Source organism: Herpailurus yagouaroundi, unplaced genomic scaffold (assembly GCF_014898765.1).
Source record: "Herpailurus yagouaroundi ecotype Mexico unplaced genomic scaffold, PumYag 428, whole genome shotgun sequence".
Classification (NCBI taxonomy): Eukaryota; Metazoa; Chordata; class Mammalia; order Carnivora; family Felidae; genus Herpailurus; species Herpailurus yagouaroundi.
The window spans coordinates 199,776-221,665 of record NW_024412645.1 but is presented as its reverse complement, the minus strand read 5'-3'; the positions used below and the strand labels follow the sequence as shown (position 1 = coordinate 221,665).

General features: G+C 41.0%; 1 protein-coding gene across 2 annotated transcripts in view; it reads left to right on the top strand.

Moving 5' to 3' along the window:
• Positions 1-21,890, top strand: part of SLC5A1 (solute carrier family 5 member 1) — a 101,464-nt gene that overhangs the window by 14,457 nt on the left and 65,117 nt on the right. For both annotated transcript variants that reach the window (XR_005787012.1, XM_040463809.1), the window contains exons 3-5: positions 11,817-11,921; positions 12,920-12,979; positions 13,599-13,703. Coding sequence is in view for 1 of the 2 variants with exons in the window: in XM_040463809.1 (XP_040319743.1) it covers positions 11,817-11,921; positions 12,920-12,979; positions 13,599-13,703 (270 nt within the window). In the remaining variant the exon portion in view is untranslated. The remainder of the gene's footprint in view (positions 1-11,816; positions 11,922-12,919; positions 12,980-13,598; positions 13,704-21,890) is intronic.

Sequence of the window (21,890 nt, the reverse complement as noted above, 5' to 3'; positions counted from 1 at the left end):
GCTGCCTTGCTCTTGAATGGCCTCTCCTCTCTCTTCTCCTTTTCCTCTTCCTCTATCACCACCTCCTCCTTCCCCTATTTCTTCTCTTCCTTCCCTCACCCTCTCTCCCTTGTCCTTCTTGTCCTCTCTCTTTTTGTCAGGGCTATTTCCCTGCCACTCTTCATGGCTTAGTCTCCTCTGAAGAGTTTCACTGATTAATGCACAGCCACTCACCACCCCATGTATTCTTTGTGTTCTTAGGCATCAGTTGATGGGTGTGTAGCCAATTTCCTGTCATATACTTGGTGTATAAGCTCCTGCTTTCTTCTTTCACTCTGGATACCTTCCCAATATTTTCTAACATGTTAGCGCTTCCCCAGACGGAGAAAGGAAAAAGTAAACTATAATCAACATTGCTAGTTGGTTGAAGTCAGAAGAATGCTGAAACTATCAGCTAGGATGAAGTCTTTGGATTATTCATGTTAGAAATGTATCTGGGTTGGGGCACCTGGGTGGCATCTGACTTCGGCTCAGGTCATGATCTCACGGTATGTGGGTTCGAGCTCTGCATTGGGCTCTGTGCTGACAGCTCAGAGCCTGGAATCTGCTTCAGATTCTGTGTCATCTTCTCTCTCTGTCCCTCCCCAACTTGCACTCTGTCTGTCTCTCTCTCAAAAATAAATAAGCATTACCAAAAAAACCCTAAAAAAATAAATGTGTCTGGGCTTTTCCTTTGTACCATTTGCGTGGCACATTTTGAGTCACTGAGACCTATATGTTTTACTTTGGGTAAATTTTATATTAGGGCGGTGATTTAGAGTTAGGGTTAAGACCAGAGATTCTGAAGTCACTCTGCCTTGTTTAGAACCCCAGGTCCCCCTTCCTAGCTTTGTGGCCTTGGGTGAGTTATTCAACCTTTCTGTGTTTCAGTTTCCTCAACTGAAAAATAGAGATCATAGCCCCTATCTTTTTTAAAATTTTGTTTTAAGTTTATTTATTTTTGACAGAGACAGAGTGCGAGCATGAGCTGGGAAGGGGCAGAGAGAGAGGGAGACACAGAATCCGAAACAGGCTCCAGGCTCCGAGCTGTCAGCACAGAGCCTGACATGGGACTCAAACTCACAAACCATGAGATCATGACCTGGGCGGAAGTTGGCCGCTTAACTGACTGAGCCACCCAGGCATCCCCATAGCACCTATCTTAGAGAGTTGTTTTGAGGATTCAATTAGATAAATATGTAAATCATTTACAATAGTATGTAATTAGTCCTACCCAAACTGGCTATTCTTAATATCATTATCTTCATCATCATCACTTTTTTATTAAAGTAATCTCTACACTCAATGTAGGGCTCAAACTCATGACCCTGTGGTCAAGAGTCTTATGCTCTACTGAGTCAGCCAGGTGCTCCCATCATCATCATTATTATTGTACCTCATCTTTATTTTATTTTATTTAAAAAAATTTTTTTTTCAACATTTATTTATTTTTGGGACAGAGAGAGACAGAGCATGAACGGGGGAGGGGCAGAGAGAGAGGGAGACACAGAATCGGAAACAGGCTCCAGGCTCTGAGCCATCAGCCCAGAGCCTGACGCGGGGCTCGAACTCCCAGACCGCGAGATCGTGACCTGGCTGAAGTCGGACGCTTAACTGACTGCACCACCCAGGCGCCCCAATTGTACCTCATCTTTAGCTCCTCCTTCTTAAACTGTGAATTCAATCATTTATCCATTGATGCATTGCTATTACTTTATTCTACATTTACATGTTGATTACTTATTATATGCCACATTCTGTGTTAGGTGCTGGCATATATTAGTGTGTGTGTATGTGTGTGAGAGAGAGACACACACACACATTCTTACAAAATTATATAATCCAAAATTACAAATAGTGGTCTTAAGAAAGTGTATTTGAGTCAAGGGTGGGAGGGAAGAAAAGGGGTGTTTCTCAAAATACATAAGAGAATCAGGAAAGATCTTTCTGAGAATTGAGCATTTAGGCTGAGATGTGAGGAATCAGAAGGAGGCAGCCATTTGAAGTTTGGGGGAAGAGCAATCCAAGCAGAAGGGACAGAATAGTCAAAGGCCTGAGGAGGGAAGGATCTTGGGATATTTGAGGAACTGAAAGGAGGCCAGTGTAGGGGTAGATAATGCATTTCAGTCAGGCCCTCTGAGTGAGGGACTGCAAGCTGATGATCCCAAGGATGAACCTATCTGAATTGGTGAGAGGGTTGGTTGGTCTCTAGCCTCCTTGACCTATAAATGCCAAGAGAAGACCTCACCTGTGTTTTGTGCCAACAACCTGTGGGAAAATGCCAGCCTTGGCAGTGGTTTCCTGATTTCCTGCCCTTTTGGCTCTTAGAACAAGGAGAGAGATTTGTGAAGATAATGAGTGAAAGGCCACCATTGTTTATGGAGTGCATGAGTTAATGTAAACAGAGATTATGATGGCTCTGGAGCAAGACCTGTGTCTAAACATTTACCAGAATCATTTACCAAAATGGTCTGAATATATGAGTCCCACCTTCTCTTCTGTCCCAGTCCAGGAATTGTGATCTTCAAGAGATGGCAAAAGTCAAAGGTTAAATCTCTCCAAATCTCCCCTATGAAAAGATATCTTACGAATGAAATCAAAATAGTAATTCAGGTTAAAGACCAGTTCCTCAGAGGATGAGGGAAGAATCTGAAATACAAGCATGATGCAGATCTATACATGCTGTTCCTAGATTTACAATGAAATGGGTAGGGAGGCCTGACCTGACTGTGCCCCTTCAGGGAAGTTGAGAAAGAAATGTCTGGGGAAGGAGGAAGAAAGTCAGAGTGGCACTGTGGCCTCCCTTTCTGTCCCTTGGACATTGGTCATGTTAGACTGTAGGACTGTGGGCAAATCACTGCTCTGGTCTTCAGTCTTCTTACCTGTAAAATGAAAATGAGAATAATCCCTACCTCACAGACTGTAGTAAGCACGATGTAAGATGAAGTGAATGAAGTGCCTGTCCCGACACTTGGCCAACAGGAGGCATTGTAAAAGTCATCCCCTCTCCCTTTCTTATTTTCCCAGGACAGGCCTCTCAAAGTGTACCCACCCCAGCAGCACCAGCAAGACCTGGGCTCTAGTTAGAAAGGCAAAATTTCCAGCCTCAACCCAAACATATTGAATCAGAAAGTTGAAGGAATGCAGTTCAAACATCTGTGGCTTAACAAATCTAGGTGATTGTAATTAGTGTTGCCAGATTCAGCAAATAAAAATAAAGGATGGCCAGTTAAATCTGAATTTCAGACAAACAATGAATACTTTTGTAGTGTTTGTATGTTTCATGCAATATTTGAACATAATTTCATTAAAACTGAATGTGTTTATCTTTCAGATTTTGCTGGTTTTTGTGTATTTTTACTGTAGATTCTGATGCATGCTATAGTTTGAGAACCATTGTCTGAGGAAGACATACACAGGTAGTTGTCCACTGCCTTAGGCAATTCTTGACTCTTGGGTTAATGGTTCAGAGTGGACGCATACTATTTTACTTTCCTAAGGGTGTGGAAGTAAAGATAGAATTAATGCATAAATTTGAATCACTTTCTTCCTTTGGGCTATAATTTTGTTTTCATTTGAAAATTACAAGGTCAACCTTAATCATTTCCAAGTTAATTCTAGCTCCAATATGAGATGACTGGATATTGGTAAATAAACAGGCTGTACCATATATTTCCTATTTCCTTTTTCCTGTCACACAAAACATAATTTTTAGGTAGCATTCAATGACATTTCATGTCTTTTTCTATATTGCCCCCAACAAACACATGACTTCCTTACATACTTTGTTCTTAGGTTCTGCAAGTGAATCTGAGACAGCTCTGGAATGATTTCCCTTTATTGTTAAAGGTTTTGATGAATTGTGTTCTGCTTATAAAGTTACACAAATTCATTGTGGGAATATTGGAAAAGTATGAAAACACGCTCATTGTTTTCTCTTTCAAAGATAACCACTGTTAAATTTGGAGATATAATTCTATGTCTCTGTCTCTGTCTATGTCTATGACTATGTCTATGTCTATAAAAAACTGTATATTCTTTTTTTATTTGGGATTTTATCACTATCACCTTCCCACCATAACATATTCTTCAAAGCTATGATTTTAATGGCTGCATAATATTCGATCACAAGTATGTACCTTAATTTATCCAGTTGTCTTCCTGTGGTTGGGCATTTATGTTGATTCCAACTTTCCTGTATTGTAAATAACATGGCAATGAACATACTAATGAAACTCATGTATAAGACTTTGTCTGCATTTCTTTAAAAAAATTTTTTTTAACGTTATTTATTTTTGAGACAGAGAGAGACAGAACATGAATGGGGGAGGGTCAGAGAGAGAGGGAGACACAGAATGTGAAACAGGCTCCAGGCTCTGAGCAGTCAGCACAGAGCCCGACGCGGGGCTTGAACTCACGGACCTCAAGATCATGACCTGAGCTGAAGTCGGACGCTTAACCGACTAAGCCACTCAGGCGCCCCATCTGCATTTCTGATAATTTTCTTAAGGTACTAAAAAGTAGGATCATATGGTAGAAGGAGATGAGATTTTGATATGTACCAACAACTGCTTTCCAGAATTGCATTTCTATCAGAAATATATGGGAGAATGTGTTTACTTGCCTGATGGACTAACCCAGGAGGTCAGATTCCACTTGAGGTCTTGTTCTTACTAACACTGATCTTATAGGTCACCATATTAACATCTCAGAGTAGTGCATAATCCTAGCACACCTCATTATTCTGCTGGGCCCCATCTAGGCCTAGCAGGCCAAGTTTATTGCCTCTTCCTCAAGAGAGAGCCATCCTTGACATGTCCCTGGGAAGAGCCTTAACTCTATGTAACCAGTGGAAATAAGTATAGCTCTAAGGCATTCAGTTGCTGCCATCCAAGGATTTGATACACCAGTCCACTCACTCACTCAGCAGACTTTTACTGCATGCTTGTCATGTGCAAGAAAGGTCCTATGCTCAGCAGAAGCAGAAATCCTCTTTGAGGGCTAGAAGGTTTGTGGGGAATAACACTTGGACAGAAGCAGTGTCATGCCCCTGGAGAGTACAACAGATGAGGATTGGAGATGAGAGACCAGAGGGGTAAGAGATCAGCTTTGAATGGTGTCAGTGGAGAGATGAGACTGGGATTCCTTTTGAAGACTGGGTCAGTGTTTTAGGGGCATAAGAGTTGATGGAGAGGAGGTTGAAGCAGAGGGAAATGGCATAAATACATTCAGAAGGCAGGAATGCCCAGAGCATATCTAGGAGACTGAGTTAGTATAATTTAGCTGGAGTGCAGGGGATGTGAAAGAGTATGGAGAGGCTGCTGGGAGTGGAGAAAGAGGAGGGGGCTGTATTGCAGAAAGTCTTGAAAGCCTGTAATTCCTCTTCCCAGTGTCATATCATGGCAGAGGAGTCCTCCAATCAGCAAGGTTTGTTGCTTCTGGTGGTGGAGATTACCCTCTGGGAATTCTTACAACCCAATCTCTTGAGGAGAAAAATTGTAGGATTTCCCACAAAGCCTTTGAGTGGTATCTGTGGATTTCCATTTGAAATGTCTTGATAATTTTGCTGCAGGATATTCTGGAAGTCTTTATTTGACTGAACCACCCAGTTCTGAAGTTTTACCTGTGAGATTGGTCAAAAATTCTTTCAGTCCACATGCTTGTGTTGGCATGTGGTTGAAGAGACAGTGTCTCCCACTGGGAAGCATGAGTACCATGGTAACAGACCTTTGAAACTCTGGAGGTTAAGTAGAGAATTTTGGAGAAAGTCCCTTTCACCCCAAAGTTTTTGTCCTTCACACCTTAGCATCCTAATTTTGTAGTTAGTCCCTGTGCTCTTGTTCCTGAAGAGAGGTCAAACAAGTTTGTGGAGATAACAGTGACATTTAGTACAGTGTAGGTAGGTTTCTCAAACTTTATTGTACATGAGAATCACTTGAAGAGCTTACTACTCTGATTCAATAGGTCTGGGGTGGGGGCAGAGGATTTGTTGTTCTCATAAGCTCACAGGTGAAGCTGATGCTCCTGGCCCGTGGAACATTCTGTGAGTAGCATGGGTTCAGGAAGTCCATTTGTAGGGCTGTGATAAGAACTGAAGAAGTGATCATTGAAGAGACCAATGTCTGCCTTTTATCGAGGAATAGATGCAATCCCTGCTAGCTTCCAACTTCTGACATTAATAGTTGGTAGGGAGAAATTAATTTGGCTAGATTATTTTCCTTTGTAGTTTAAGTGGTTTTCTCTTTAGGTAAGGCTTATGGGAGAATATCATATTTGTGCCAAACCCTGGAAGAATCGAAGTGAAAAAATTTTAAGTGTTAGAGCCACTGTATTGTTGAGGTAAACCAAATTGGTATTATCAGGAATCTAAACTGCAATGAGAGGGAATCTGTTCTTGTTAAATGGTCCAAATAATTTAGAGGCAGATTTTCTGACAGTGATGAGAATTAGAGGGACTGGCTTAGTCCTTACTACCACCAGGCACTCATGGCTGAGTGACAGATTTAAAAGAGGATTTGAAGTCATATAATGTTAAAACTGTATGGGAAGTCAGGAAGGGCAGCCTGTTTCACTCTGGATGGCCCATGTCTAAAGTGGTTCATTTGGGCCTGAGGCCCATCTGTGGACACTGTTAAAACTGAGGGCAGCAGATAGTAACACAGATGGTGAGATTCAATTCCATGGCCAGTGAGGAGCAGACACATGAGAAGAGGAAGCTTAGCCTGGAGAAGATTTGAGGGTGGGCACAATCCCTTTCCTTAGACCTTGGAAGAGCTAGCTTGTGGGAGAGAGATTTGACTTGTTCTGTATCACTCCAGAAGGCAGAAGTAGACAAATGGGTAGATTTCAGCTCAAGGTAAAGAAGGACTTTTTAACCATTAGAATTGTTCCTCTATGGATTCAGCTGCCTTGTAAATTGGGCAAATTCCCTGTCACTAGAAGCATGGCATCCAGAAACCAACCATCACTTGGGGGGGGGGGTGTTGCAGAAGGGATTCAAACTGTGACATTTGTGGGTCCATATAACTCTTTAAGACTCTGTGATTCTATAATTTCTCCAAGTATTTCCCATCCTGCCAACTTTCTAGGGTAAGGAGTTTAGGTAGTAAAGTGTGATTATGAATTCCTCCAAATTCAAAGGAAAATGTAGTGGTTTTTTTTTTTTCCATTTGTGATGTCACATTATGTTATTTCCCTGATTACCATGCTATCAAACCTGTTGAGTGTTGTCTGACCCAGCTCATCTTGCACAGTTACAGTAAAGCCATCTAAATACTTATAATAGCTTCCTGAGACCCATCAGGGGATGAGGAAGGCTTGGAAAGAAGTTAGTCAAAAGCAAGGTCAAGCTGGGGAAATTTTAGATGAAGTCTAAAACCCTGAACTCAGAGGCAATGTGGGAGGAGATTACAGAGAAGGACATGATGATTCATGTCACTGGATCACTCCCTGGATGGGGCATGATTCCCAAATGGGCATGAATGTGGGTGAGGGGTAGACAGAGGGAGTGTTTGGGAAATTAGAATGATGAAAGCGTTGTTAATGAGCTTCAGTGAGAGGAAGGGCAGAATGAAAACCTGGCAGGGGAATGGAGGTGATGAAGCAATGGTGTCTGTATTAGCTTGCTTGGGCTTCCATAACACAATACCATAGACTGGGAGCCTCAAACAAGAGAGATTTATTTTTTTCCCAGTTCTGGAGGCTGGAAGCTCAAGATCAAGGTGCTGTCAGGGTTGGTTTCTGGTGAGACCTCTCTTTCTGGATTGTAGATGGCTGCCTTTTGTCTGTGCATTCACATGGTCTCTTTTCTGAGTAAAAAATGAGAGTGAGAGAGAGAGAATGAGAGAGATGAGAGAGACGATGTCTTTTTCTTTTTCTTATAAGGACCAGGCCTATCAAATAGATTAGGGCCCCACCCTTATGACCTAATTTAACCTTAATTACCTCCCTAAATACCCTATCTCCAAATAAGGTCACATTAGGAAGTTAGGACTACCACACATGAATTTTGGGGGAACACAATTCAGACTCCAACTGTGTCCATTGTAGCTCTTGTGAGTTGTCTTTGAGGATGAAGTGATTATCCTCTTGGAGGAGAGAAAGGACTCTGTTTGAGGGTCAGTAAAATGTCAATCATTACTGATTCATAATCTCATTTGACTTCTGAACAACCTGTCATGAGAGAAGATTGAGGCTCACAGATGTTATGATCACCCAGATAGTAAGAGGTTAAGAAAGTATTCAAACTCTAATTTTTATTTTCATACTTCCTTCTCACTGGAGGGGACTCTAACCTGAAATCTTTCTGAATTCTTAGGACTATGTCTTTAAACCTGGAACTTCCAGGAAGACTACTTGGCAGGCCCATTTGGATGTTGAGGAGGTTCTCTGAATAGGGAAGTGGCTTGATCAGAGTTGTGCTTTGGGGAACTGGCCATGTGTGTAGGGGGAGACTGGAAATTATCTAGAAGCCTGTTGAGAGATAATCACAGCCTGTACAAGGGCAGTATAAGAAGTGCTAGATGCCTTTGACTTTGTGGAGGCAGAGTCAGGGTTTTGGTAAATGATTGAGTGAAGGCCATGGGGTGAAGGGAGGGAGTCCAGAATGAGGCCAAGGCAAATGACTTGGAGAAGAGTAGTGACTATGACAGAAATTAAGTAAATCTGTGCAAGGCAAAGCTCTCCTGGCCCCTATTCCATCAGACAGTAAGGGGGTACCTCAGGAAAGCCAGCAACTTCTTAAAGTTCAATGATTCCCTTTGGAGGGATGTTGGAGAGGACTTCTTGAACTTATGGTTAATCTAATGCAGTTAATCATTACTGGTAATTATGCTCTTAATAGTACAACATTAGGCTTAATAATTTATCAAGTGAGAGATGATAAATGAAAAGATAATGGATCATGGAAGGCAGGCTACATGGCAAAGGTAATTCTGATTAAAAGTGGACTGTTATCTCCATCCAACTTTGAGGAGAAAGAGGTGAATATCTCTGAACAGCCTGCTTTCCTCCAAATTTCCCCTTCCTTTTTTTAAAATTTAAGTATAATTAACATACAATGTTATATTAATTTTAGGTGTACAATATGATTCAACAATTATGTACAATTCTCAGTGCTCATCAGGATAAGTGTACTCTTAATCCCTTTTATCTATTTCACACCCCCCTGCAACCTCCCCTCTGGTGATCACCAGTTTATTCTCTGCATTTAAGAGTTTTTTTAAATCTCTTTTTTCTTTGTTTGTTTTGTTTTGTTACTTAAATTCCACAGATGAGTGATATTATATGGTATTTGTCTTTCTCTGATTGACCTACTTCACTTAGCATCATACCCTCTAGGTCTATTGTTGTTGCAAATGGCAAGATTTCATTCTTTTGTATGGCTAAGTAATATATGCCATTATATATATTACTGCATCTTCTTTATCCACCCATCTTTGGATCCATTTTCCCCTTTTTAATAAATGGCATCCACCTACTCAAGTCCTGAGTCTAGGAGTTATCCTTGATTACTCTTTCTCTCATTTCCCACACCTGATCGTTCAAGGGTAACTCTTAGATTCAGGACTCCTGTCAACTTGCTTCTAAAACACACTCCAATCTCTACACTTGCCCTTGTCTTGACTGCTACCACCAGAGACCGAGCCACTGTCTTCTTATGTAGATACAGCAATAGCCTCCTCTACATTTTTATGTTTTCTCCCTTGCCCCCAACACTATCTTCTCCATGTACTTGAGAACAATCTTTAAAAAGCAAATTAAGTCCTTTCTCTCCACTGATTAACTGCCCCCCACTCCCACCAGTGTTTTCCCACACTTAGAATAAAATTCAAACCTCCTATCCTCCTTGCCTGCTAGGACCTTCCTGATATATCCCTGCCCAGCTTCCCAGCCTCATCTCATTCCACCCTCCTCCTTGCCTACAACACTCCAGCCAGTCTGCCCTTCTTTTTGCTTCTTTTTTTTAAAAAAAAAATTTTTTTTTCAACATTTCTTTATTTTTGGGACAGAGAGAGACAGAGCATGAACGGGGGAGGGGCAGAGAGAGAGGGAGACACAGAATCCGAAACAGGCTCCAGGCTCTGAGCTGTCAGCCCAGAGCCCGACGCGGGGCTGGAACTCACGGACCGCGAGATCGTGACCTGGCTGAAGTCGGACGCTTAACCGACTGCGCCACCCAGGCGCCCCCCCCTTCTTTTTGCTTCTTAACTACAACTACTTTTCTTCTGATTTGACACATTGGACTTCTTTTATCACTTCAATCTTAATGTAGAGGGCATCTACACAGAGGGACCTTTCTTGACTCTCCAATTGGAACTAGTCACTCTATCACACCCTCTCTGTTCTCTTTACAGCACTGACCATTCTCTGATCTCTCTTTTAAAAAATTTTATTTATGTTTATTTATGTTGGTTAGAATATAAGATTCTGGAGAGTAGGGATTTTGTCTGTGCTATTCACATTGGAGTCCCCAGGGTCTAGAATAGTGCATGTTACATTGAGTTGATGCTAAATTAATATTCACTGAGTGAATGAATGAGTGTACTTTTATATCATTATTGCATCATTCCAGAGACTTTCTGACCTGGCCTTCTGGGAACGCCCTCCTCTCTGACTTAACTATTTGGTACTAAGCAACCATTACCTTATATTGGAGGTAGGGACTGATGTAGCTAGGACAGTTTCTTGGAGTAATTTGTGTTTTGTGAAATACTGTTCTTTGTTTTGTTCTAGATCTGGACCATCTTAGGGATAATAGATAAATAACTACCAGCTTTCCCCCATTGCTAAGCAATAATGGGGATAATTATACTAGTTTGATAATTATCAAATGGTGCTCTGCCTCTCCTCCTGGGTACAGAAGGACTCTAAAACTTCCTGGGGTTCTCTTGGAGCTTAGATGCAATTGAGTTGATGGCACAGTATTATGATTAGTTAGTGCAAGATCCTTCTCTTGTTTTATCTGATGTTTTTTCTTCCATCTCCCATTTACAATCTCATTCTCCTTTTTCCTTCCAGGCTTCCAATCTTGGGTTTTTAATATATATCCTTCCAATCTGTCTTCTACCTATGTATTTAGACATATGTATGTCCTTGAAAAATACATGTGTTTTGTGTATGTGTCCATGGGGTCTATGAGACCTTTGTAAAAAATAAAAAATAAAAATATTATATTGATTTAGGGAGTTATTATTAGTAGCATCTCATGTTTCTTGGGAGCACATGGGATCATAGAATTTAATAGTTAAGAATCATTGGGAAGTATAGGCTCTACCCCCTGACTTCTCTGGTAAGTGAGAGGGCTGATGCCCAGAGGCTTCCTTTAAATGATTTCTTTTGTTAAAACTGTCTGCATTTACTGAGAGCCAGTATTGGTCAAGGTCCTTGGTCAAGGTATTGGTCAACTGTTGGAGGACACAGGGATGAATGGCACAGGCCCTGCTTTTCAGCTGACAGCCTTTGGAAGACTTATAAGGGAGGCTCAGTGAACTGTGGGGTTGCCCATATTTTCTTCACTCTTTGGCATTGGGCTGACAAAAAACCCCACAGGTTTGTATCAGATTTGATCTGATTTGGGGATACACATTGCCTTTTCTTCCATCCTCTCCTTCACTATTACCCAAGACCCCACATCCATCTTGTGAACCTGTGGTCCCAACGAACACACAGTCAAGTTCCCAGCCTGCCTCTTCTATTTCTTGTCCTTCTCTTGGGTGACATGTCTCTTCTCTCTTTGGTCTACCTCTGAGTGTCCTGGACCATAGAGTTCTTACCAGATTTTCTCTTTGTGTTTCCAGGTTGGAGCATCTCTCTTTGCCAGTAACATTGGAAGTGGCCACTTTGTGGGGCTGGCAGGGACAGGAGCTGCAGCAGGCATCGCCACTGGGGGCTTTGAATGGAATGTGAGTAACATCAGAGACACTGTCCTGGAGCTGGAAGGAGTTTTAGCAGTCAGCCAGTCAGCCACTTCAGTCTATGTTTAGAGATGCTCTGAGTGTTAGGGAACCAACCAGGGACACCCTTGGATGCAGATAGAAGAGGGGCACAGCTTCAGGAGCCCCAGGGTCCTGCTGCTCTTCTACCAGAGCAACATGAGAAAACTACAGATATGATGGCAATAGTGTTTTTTTCTTTAAAAATCCAAGCCCTCCTATTAGGCTAAGCAAAATTAGTCAGAGAAAGGCAAATATCATATGACTTCACTCATATGAGGAATTTAAGATACTAAACAGATGAACATAAGGGAAGGGAAGCAAAAAGAGTATAAAAACAGGGAGGGGAACAAAACAAAAGAGACTCTTAAATATAGAGAACAAAGAGAGGGTTGCTGGAGGGGTTGTAGGAGGGGGGATGGGCTAAAAGGATAAGAGGCATTAAGGAATCTACTCCTGAAATCATTGTTGTACTATATGCTAACTAACTTGGATGTAAATTAAACAATAAATAAATTAAAAAAAATTGTTTAAAAATTAAAAAAAATCCAAGCCCTCCTGTACCCTTTTGGCCATATTAGAGGTTTGGAAATCCTTACCACCAGATTCCCATTATTTATTATTATTATTATTATTATTATTATTATTAATTATTATTACTTAAAAGTTCTCTAAATGGTATTTTACTCCTTGTAATCAGAGAAGAGGCAAGAGGAGCTGGGATGTCTGTGGGCAGCCCCCTGGTGTCTCCTCCACTAATGCCCTACTGCTGTTCCCATGGGCCAACTGAGCAGCAAAAGCCTCTTTCAGTTTCTGATGGCCACTTAAGGGAGTTGTCCCCAGAACCCCAGGAGAAAATGCTTGCTGATTGTCCTATAGTAGTTGAGGGCCCTGCAGGCAGCAGGGTGAGCTAAGGTTCCTCCTGGTTTGACTTTACGTGCTTTTTTTTTTTTTTTTGTCTGTTTCAGGCCCTGATTTGGGTGGTTGTCTTAGGCTGGGTGTTTGTTCCCATTTACATTAAGGCTGGGGTAAGTATCTGCTCTGTTATTCCATGTCTTGCTGATAATGTATATTTATATATGTTTACATATGTATACACATATATGCACACACACACATATATAATATGAGCTCCATCCTCCTGAAAGCAGAGGAGGCTTTATGGAATAAGTGGCAGAGAATGACTTGTGTTTTGGCTTTCTTTTCCAGGTTATAAACTTTTGACTACTTTTTAAAAAAATTTTTGACTACCTAAAAGCAATTTTTTTAATGTTTATTTATTTTGTTATAGTGTCTTGTTCATAGTAGGCATGTTGTATAGGGATATATATCTATCACTTCCTCTTCCAGGGCAAAGATCTGCTTTCTTGGTTATGTACAGTCATGTGTTCATTTAAAGAAGTATTTATTGGGTACCTTAAATGTTCTGGGACAATACCCAGTTACCCCTGCAGTGGTAGGGCATGTGGGAAAGAGATGAGCAAATGGCTGGAGAATAGGGGCCATCTGGCTACATCACAGACTTCTCTGACCCACGAGGGTTAACTTTTGAGCATATATCTGATGCCATGTGGATGCCACTGCTCTGCTTGCTCTGGATCTTCTGGTCACTCTGACTGATGGCGACCTCCATGACATCTCATGCAGGTGGTGACGATGCCAGAGTACCTGAGGAAGCGATTTGGAGGCAAGAGGATCCAGATCTACCTCTCTATTCTGTCCCTGTTACTCTACATTTTCACCAAGATCTCGGTGAGTCTACTGCCCCGGGGACGGGCATTGGCTATCTTAGAACCTGCCCGCTCCCTCTTCTTAGTACATCCTGGCCCACCAAGGGACAACAATATTTGTTTCTATTAACTTGGTCCTTTAGTCTTCTTATTCTAAGGAGTAAAGTCCTATTTCATGCATCAAAGAGCCAACACATGGAATTCCTTACCCTTCACCATGTGGAAGGTTAAAAACATAAACAGATTCAAGAAGTTTCAGTGAAAACTGTTCTTAATAGAAGACTGAAAGGAACTTCAGAATATCTAAGGGCTAGTTCTAACCTTAGAGTTAGCTGTGAGTCTTTGTGCCTGGAGGGATCAGAATTTGGCTCTAGGTGATATTTCTAATACACTTAAACATGGGCAGTCAGTGGCAACTCTTGAAGTGACCTCAGAAATTTTCCCTCTTCTTTTATGGACAGGGAAGTGAAAACTGGGATTAGAGAAAACTTGCTCAGGATCCTGAATCAAAAGTAGAACCCAGACCTCTGGCTCCATCTCACTGTTCTTTTCATTGCATGAGGCTTCTTGTCTGTTTTTTTAGATCTGTTTTTTCTTATGTTGCTCATATTTTTGTGTCATTTCTAAGAATCCATTGCTAAATCCGGAGGTAGAGAGAGAAGTGGCATTTTCTGAGACCACATAGGGAGTGGCTGTAGCTTTTCCTGTTGGTCAGCAGTTACAAAGTGCTCACTGCTCTATCAGAGGAGTTTTCTCATTGGGTATGATCAGTTTTCCTCCTTTTTCTTGTCCTTCCCTATCCAGCACCAAAGGTAAGATTAGACCAATCTCAGCATCTTGCAAAAGATTTGTTGAAATTTGAGTCAGGTTGCATCTGAAATAAGCCTTCTGCTCTAGCTAGGTGGGGTGCTAAAAAATAGCTGCTAGAGCTTTTATTTTCCTGGTTTCTTAAAGCCAAGATGACTACAATATTAAATCACATTTGTAATTTTTTTTTTATTTTGGAAAATTTCAAACATACATACCCAGAGAAAGAATAGTACAATGAGCATTTGTGGAACTAAATCTCATCACTGTGCTTTAACAATGATAATAATTTTGCCATTCTTGTTCACCTATCTCTTCTAACTTTTTTTCCAGAAGTATTTTAAGTCAAATCCTAGATATTATGTCATTTAACTGTGAATTCTTTTTTTTTTTAAATTTTTTTTTTAACGTTTATTTATTTTTTGGGGACAGAGAGAGACAGAGCATGAACGGGGGAGGGGCAGAGAGAGAGGGAGACACAGAATCCGAAACAGGCTCCAGGCTCTGAGCCATCAGCCCAGAGCCCGACGCGGGGCTCGAACTCACGGAGCGCGAGATCGTGACCTGGCTGAAGTCGGACGCTTAACCGACTGCGCCACCCAGGCGCCCCTAACTGTGAATTCTTCAGAATATACCTTTGACTTTAAAAAATGTATTTATTTATTTATTTGTTTTTGAGACACGCACAGAGAAACAGAGAGAGAGAGGGAGGAGAGAGAGAGAGAGAGAGAGAGATAGAGAGATAGAGATAGAGATAGAGAGAGAGAGAGAGAGAGAGAGAGAGAGAGAGAGAATCCCAAGCAGGCTCTATTCTGTCAGCGTAGAGCCTGACTCAGGGCTTAAACTTATGAACTGTGAGATCATGACCTGAACTGAAATCAAGAGTGGGAGGCTTAACTGATTGAGCAACCCAGGTGGCTCATCTTTGACTTAAAACAGACAAACAAACAAACAAACAAACAAAAACATAACCCTTGTGCTATTATCACACAAAAAATCCATAGGAATTTCTTAATTTAGGTAGTTTAATACCTGTCCATATTCAGATTTTCCTGATTATATAAAAATTTTCTTCTTATAGTTGATTTGTTTGAATCAGAATCCAAATGAAGTCTATACATTGTATTTGACTATACTTTCTTTAAAGGAAATACCTATATCTATATCTTCAGCTTACTGTAATTATTTTTCAGTTTTATATCATTACCCTCCAGCCCTAGCCCTGGCCTACATGAACACACTTTTTTAAAAAAATTGGATTGTTTGTCTTTTTCTTTTGTTGAGTTGAAAGAGTTCTTTAGAGGTTCTAGACCTTTATCAGATATAGGATTTGCAAATATCCCCCTTTCTGTAGGTTGTCTTTTCCTTTTCTTGATAATGTCCTTTGAGGCACAAAAGTTTTAAATCTTGATGAAGTTCAGTTTATCTATTTTTAGTTTATTTATTTACTTATGCTTTTGCTGTAATTTCTAAGAATCCATTGTCAAATCCAAGATCATGAAGATTGATCCCTATGTTTTCTCTGAAGGATTTTATATTTTTAGCTCTTACATTAAGGTTTTTGATCCATTTTGAGTTATTTTTTTGTATATGATGTGAGGTGGGGGTTCAGCTTCACTCTTCTGCATGTGTATGTCCAAATCTTTCAGCACCATTTGTTGTAGAGACTATTATTTCCTAATTGAATGGTCTTGCACATACATTTTTATACAACTCAATGAAAACATGCTGTTGCCTATAGGGCTGATAGGGCTTTGTCTTGGGGTTAAGACTGATGCCCAGAACACTGTTCTTTCCCTGCCCAGCTTCCTGGCTCAAACTGCTATTGCCTTTGACTGGTCTCTTTGTGTTTTGCCACCATTGTGATGATTTCACCACCTTCACATTCTCCTCCTCTCCTCAGGGTTAGTTTTTAGTTATAAGATGAAGACCCTGGGCTTTTCAATCCTACATCATTAGATATCAGTGCAGAGCCTAGACTGGAAATGCTGGGAGGGGTGGAGAAATCAGGCTTCCTGAGGGAGGGAAGAGCAGATATAGGAGGAGAAAAAGGAATGTAAGCAGGGAGGGAAAGGAGGTCACCCTGGAGCTGGGGGCGGGGTTGACAAAGGAACTGCTCCTTAGTTTAGCTTGTGAGGTGGCACCTGTCTAATGAGCATTGAGAGGAGGGCACTGGGGTTCTCCATCTTGGAACCAAACCTTCAAGTCCACAGTTCAAGCGGGTAAAAGTCTGTTGACTGTAGTTGCCATGGAAAGGGTACTCTTTGCCCTTGGAGCTGGTGTGGGGTAGTCATATAAATAAACTAGATGCCCAACCTCTCTCCTTGCCTTCCAAACACTTACTGTTCAGGTTACTGATTAAACTCTTTTGACTTGGGAGCCCCCAGGTAGCTGAGGGGCAGTCTAACTCAGCTCAAGTCCTGATGGAACCTATTCCCCAGCAGTCAGCTTTTTCTGATTTTTGCTTTTGAATAGTACTTGGTATAGGCTGCTCCCTCTCTGTATGATTTCTGGGGCTTCTTGCTGGAGGCCTTGCCCAACATCCTACCTGCTCCATCTGCTGCCCAGAGGCAGTAATTCCTTGAATAATATGTAGGAAGGATGAGGGTTGCCCTTTATTTAGTGTCAGTCTCTTGCTTAGATTCCAATAGGGGCTTTACTTATTCCATCTCCAGTTCACATAACAGTGCTGCATGGGTAAGGATTTCTGTTTTATTTTCCACTTTGTAGGAGTGATAACCGAGTTTCAGAGAAGTTAGGTAATTTGTCCCAAATCACATAGGAAGTGTATGGCAAAATCAAGATTGGCACCCAGGTCTCTCTAGTTTCAGAGTCTGTGTTCTTACAGTTCTACTCTGTGCTGGGATGGAATGAAAGCATAGTGTGGTGGAATGGGATAGATCATCTAGTTCTATGTCCTATGCTCTCATTTTATAGATGGGGAAACAGTTCTCAAGAAGGGAAGGGACTCTGTGGAGTTAAAAAGTAGCAGAATTTTAGGATGAGCAGTAGGATCCCTGTTATTGAATCCAAACCTTTGGCATTATGTAGTCCCTGCCTTTTTTTTTAAAATTTTATTTATTTATTTTGAGAGAGAGAGAGAGAGAGAGAGAGAGAGAGAGAGAGAGAGAGAATCCCAAGCAGACTCTGCTGACAGTCCAGAGCCCGATGTAGGGCTCTGTCTCACGACTGTGAGCCAAAATCAAGAGTTGGATGCTTAACTGACTGAGCCACCCAGGCACCCCTGGTCCCTGCCTTCTAAGTCTTTCATTTCTTCTGTACAGAGTCAGTTAAAATTCAAAACCTTGGGAAAAATTAAGATAGCCTGTTAAATAACTATGAACAAGTTTCCAAGAATAGGATTTCAGAGGACTATGAGGAGAGAACATTGACTACACACTGGTACGAAGGGTCTGAAGGAAGGACATTTAGACAGAGTGGAGGGGCGGGGAAGGGTCAGACAGATGAGACTTTGTCTCTATACATTTGGCTGACTTCAGGTTCACCATGAATCATAGAACATGAAATCATTAAAATAATTATGCTGATGTTGAATGTACCTTCTAGGAGTTCACATTAAGATACACATGAGTTTCAAGTTCATGGACAAAAGAAAAGAATTGTTAATAAAGTAAGATAGGTGTTTATTTACATTACACACAAAGATTAATCAATTTTGTTGTGTGTGTGTAGAGGCATTGTGTGTGATGGGTGAGAAGAGAAGGGGTCTTGTGAGATCCAAGTCCACATAGAGAACAACTAGGGACATGCCAGGAAGGCTTGGGGAGGACATAGGGATCCAATGAGTATGTAATTGATAGGAGAGAAAAAGCATTTCAGGTGCAGGGGTCCAGTTGTGATCCAGGCCACTGAGTAGCAGTAGTGTGGAATCTTGACATGGCTACTGTCTTGTGGCCAGATTTTGGGCTTTGAGACCCGGATTTGATTATTCCTCCATGCACTCCACTGAATTGTATTGGCTCCCCGCTGTCCCCCTCCCGAGCACCCTGACTTATCAAGTTCTGAGAAGTGTTCTGCTCTGTAAAATTTCCTAGTATCACATACCTTATTCACGTGTACGCAATCGTTTGAGATAAGCCTCAGACTTTATGCATTACATATGATGACTGAATGTCCCTATTTATGTTTCCTGGGGCTATTAACATGACTGCAGTAAACTTTTACAGCAACTCCACTGGCCATTTTGGATCCTTGAGTGAAAATAAGAGCTTTGGCTTTTGCCTAAAGTTTGAATACTTATTACCTGAGCCATTCATTTTCACAAATGAAAAGAGAAATTTGAGCAATGGGGCTTTTGATCTCAAATGTCGTTGCCAGGCAGGATTTATTGGGGCTCAGATACAACTTGGACCAGAATGGGCAGCATAAGCACACATATAGAATCACAGGATCTCAAAGCATCTGAGCTGAGATGAAGTAATCTGCCCAAGGCTCATGGTCAGAGACTCATAGGTTTTCCTATGAGAAAACTCCTATGAAAAAAACTCAAGAGGTTTTCCCAACTGAATCTGTAATTTTATTATTCCCCATGAATCCCATGGACGTGGTTCAGTCAAATTTTCAAAGCGACAGGAACAAAGCTTTTGAGCTGAATCTAACTCCTTGTTTTTGTAAATATAGTTTTATTGGATCATGGCTAATATTGTGTTGTCCATAGCTGCTATCATGCTTTGACTGCAGAGTTGAGCAGGTTAGACAGATACTGTATGGCCTACAAAACATGAAACACTTATTACCTGATCCTTTACAGAAAAAGTTTGCTGACCCCTGGTCTAGAGTGTGATAGTTTTTTATTTTACTTCAATTTGGTTTTGCTTAGCAGCATTGGGGAAATTTGCTTTTTTCCTTCCTTTCTTCTATTTTCTCCCCCCCTTTATTAAGGGCTAAGAGTAGTTTAGAGAAGGAGCAATCTGGGAAGAGCTGAGAAACAAATGATCCCATAGGATTACAGGAGAGTTCTTTTCTATTAGTGCTGGTGGTATATTTACCTATTCATTCCCCTACTTTTATAAATTAAAAAAGTATGTTTGAAATACTTCAAACATACAAAAAAGTAAAAAGACTAATATAGCAAAGACCACCACTCAGATTCTATAGATCTCAAAAAATCAGTCATTTTTACAGAAAGAAATAAAACACAGATATTATGGAAGTCTTATCTCTATCTTTCTTGACCCTGTTTTCTTCCTTCTGAAAAGTTGTACATGTTTTAAACTTGGTATGTTTTCTTCTGGTCTGTTTTAATATTTTTACTACATATATATGTACATTTATATATCCCATAAAGAATATAATGTTTTTAAATTTCTGCTCCCCCTACTTTTGAACTGTAAGAAAAATGAAACAATGGTATTTAAGAAAATCTGGAGGAGAAAGCACCCATAATCCCATGGCTTTAATACAGATATTTCATATTGTGGCCTCACCCATATGTGTGCTATCCTTTACAGAATTGCAGTTGGAATGTGCATAGCGTTTTGTCATCTTTCTTCTCCATCTTTTTTTTTTTTTAAGTTTTATTTTTCAACGTTTTTTATTTATTTTTGGGACAGAGAGAGACAGAGCATGAATGAGGGAGGGTCAGAGAGAGGGAGACACAGAATCTGAAACAGGCTCCAGGCTCTGAGCTGTCAGCACAGAGCCCGATGCAGGGCTTGAACTCACGGACCATGAAATCATGACCCGAGCCAAAGCCGGCCGTCTAACCGACTGAGCCACCCAGGCGCCCCATTCATAATTATTATTTTGGGGACTGTGGAACATAACTGTTGACATATAGTTTTCAGCAAGCTATTTGGAAATCCTCTGGTGGACCAAAAGCTCTTGACAGTGGTCACCTTTGGTCCAAATCATGGAAGTAGGGACATTTTTACTTTTCAGTGTATAGCTTTCTGTGCTGTTTTTTCCCAACCATACCCATAAATTATTTTACCTTAAAAGTAGGTAAAACAATTTTTTTAAATGATAAAATATCTTGCTCTCTGCAGAAAATAATCTAGAAAAAAGAGCCCTTACCTTTTAATGTTGTGGCAAAGTCACTGAACTTGGAGACAGAAAGCTGGATTTTAGCTCTTGAGCATGTCATAAATTTGGTCTCTCTTATCTATAAAGTGGAGCCAATATATTGTCCTATTACCTTGTTTTGGAGATTAAAACAATGTATCTGAAAGCACTTGGTAAACTATAAAATTCCCTAGATTGGAGAAAAAAAAAAACACCCTAGTAAAGCACATAAAATTTGGGTACCTAGGATTCAAAGACTAATGTCAGAGTGCCTGGACTAACGTGAGCTCAGGTATGGCATGGCATCTGGAGGCACTCCTGCTGGCTTTCAGGGTTCAAAGGGCACAATTCATTTCTGAAATTAGGAGTGACTCATGGGAGATAGAATTTGTCTTAGGTTTCTTCAATTCATGAGGAATGTGTTCTTGGAATTCTTTATCTGCCCTGTTAGCTGGAAATAGAGTATCATAAAGACAAGATTTCCATTAGCCTAACATTTCCCATAAGTCTTTGTAGACTTTAGTTATAGCATTATCTTAGGAGTTGTGTGTTACTTATTTGTGACTGAAGATAGGAAGGAACATATTAATGAGGGTAACACAGTCTTCTATGGCATGTTGTCATAAAGCATTACAAATGAACTACTCTGAAAAACAAACCAACCAAAGGCATTTTTAAGGCAGTAACAGCCTTGGAATCTTTTTATTGCTCACATATGCTTATTAGCTAATCCACCAAACAAAAATGTATGCACTTACTAGCACTCCTGTGTAATCAATGAATGGGGCCCCTTCAACTGGTATAACTTTGTGTAATGATATAGAGGCATGGGAGGGGAGGGTCCAGCATTATGAATACTCATCATAATTCCAGTGGATTAATGTGCAGGGTCAGGAAGAAGTGGCCGTTTCACCTTTAGCTAGGCTGACGTGCAGCCAGGGGCTCTTTCTTCCTCTTTGGCATTAGAGGACTGGGTGGAACAGGTCCAGGACCTGGGAGGGGAATGCTTTCTTTGGTTGCAGGACTTTCCCACTTCCAGCCACTGTGAATCATAAACCTTCAGAGTCAGAGCTTACTTTAAAAATGAGAACACAGAGACATGGAGAGGTGAAATGTTTTATCCAAAGTCACTCAGGCCTACAATGGCAGCACTGGTGTTAAAACCCAGGTCCTCTGACCACCAGCCTTTGTTTATGTGGGATTTCTGACTCTACTTCTCATCCACCAGGAATGACAATGATATTAGGTCCCCTGGGGCTAGAGAATCTGCAGGGGAGCTAAGGCACCAGTACTCAGGAGACCCATCTTGGGAGAGAGAGTTGCACATAAGCTTGGAGTTGGTGTGAGACAAGCTCTCTGCCAAGTAATAGAGGCAGGG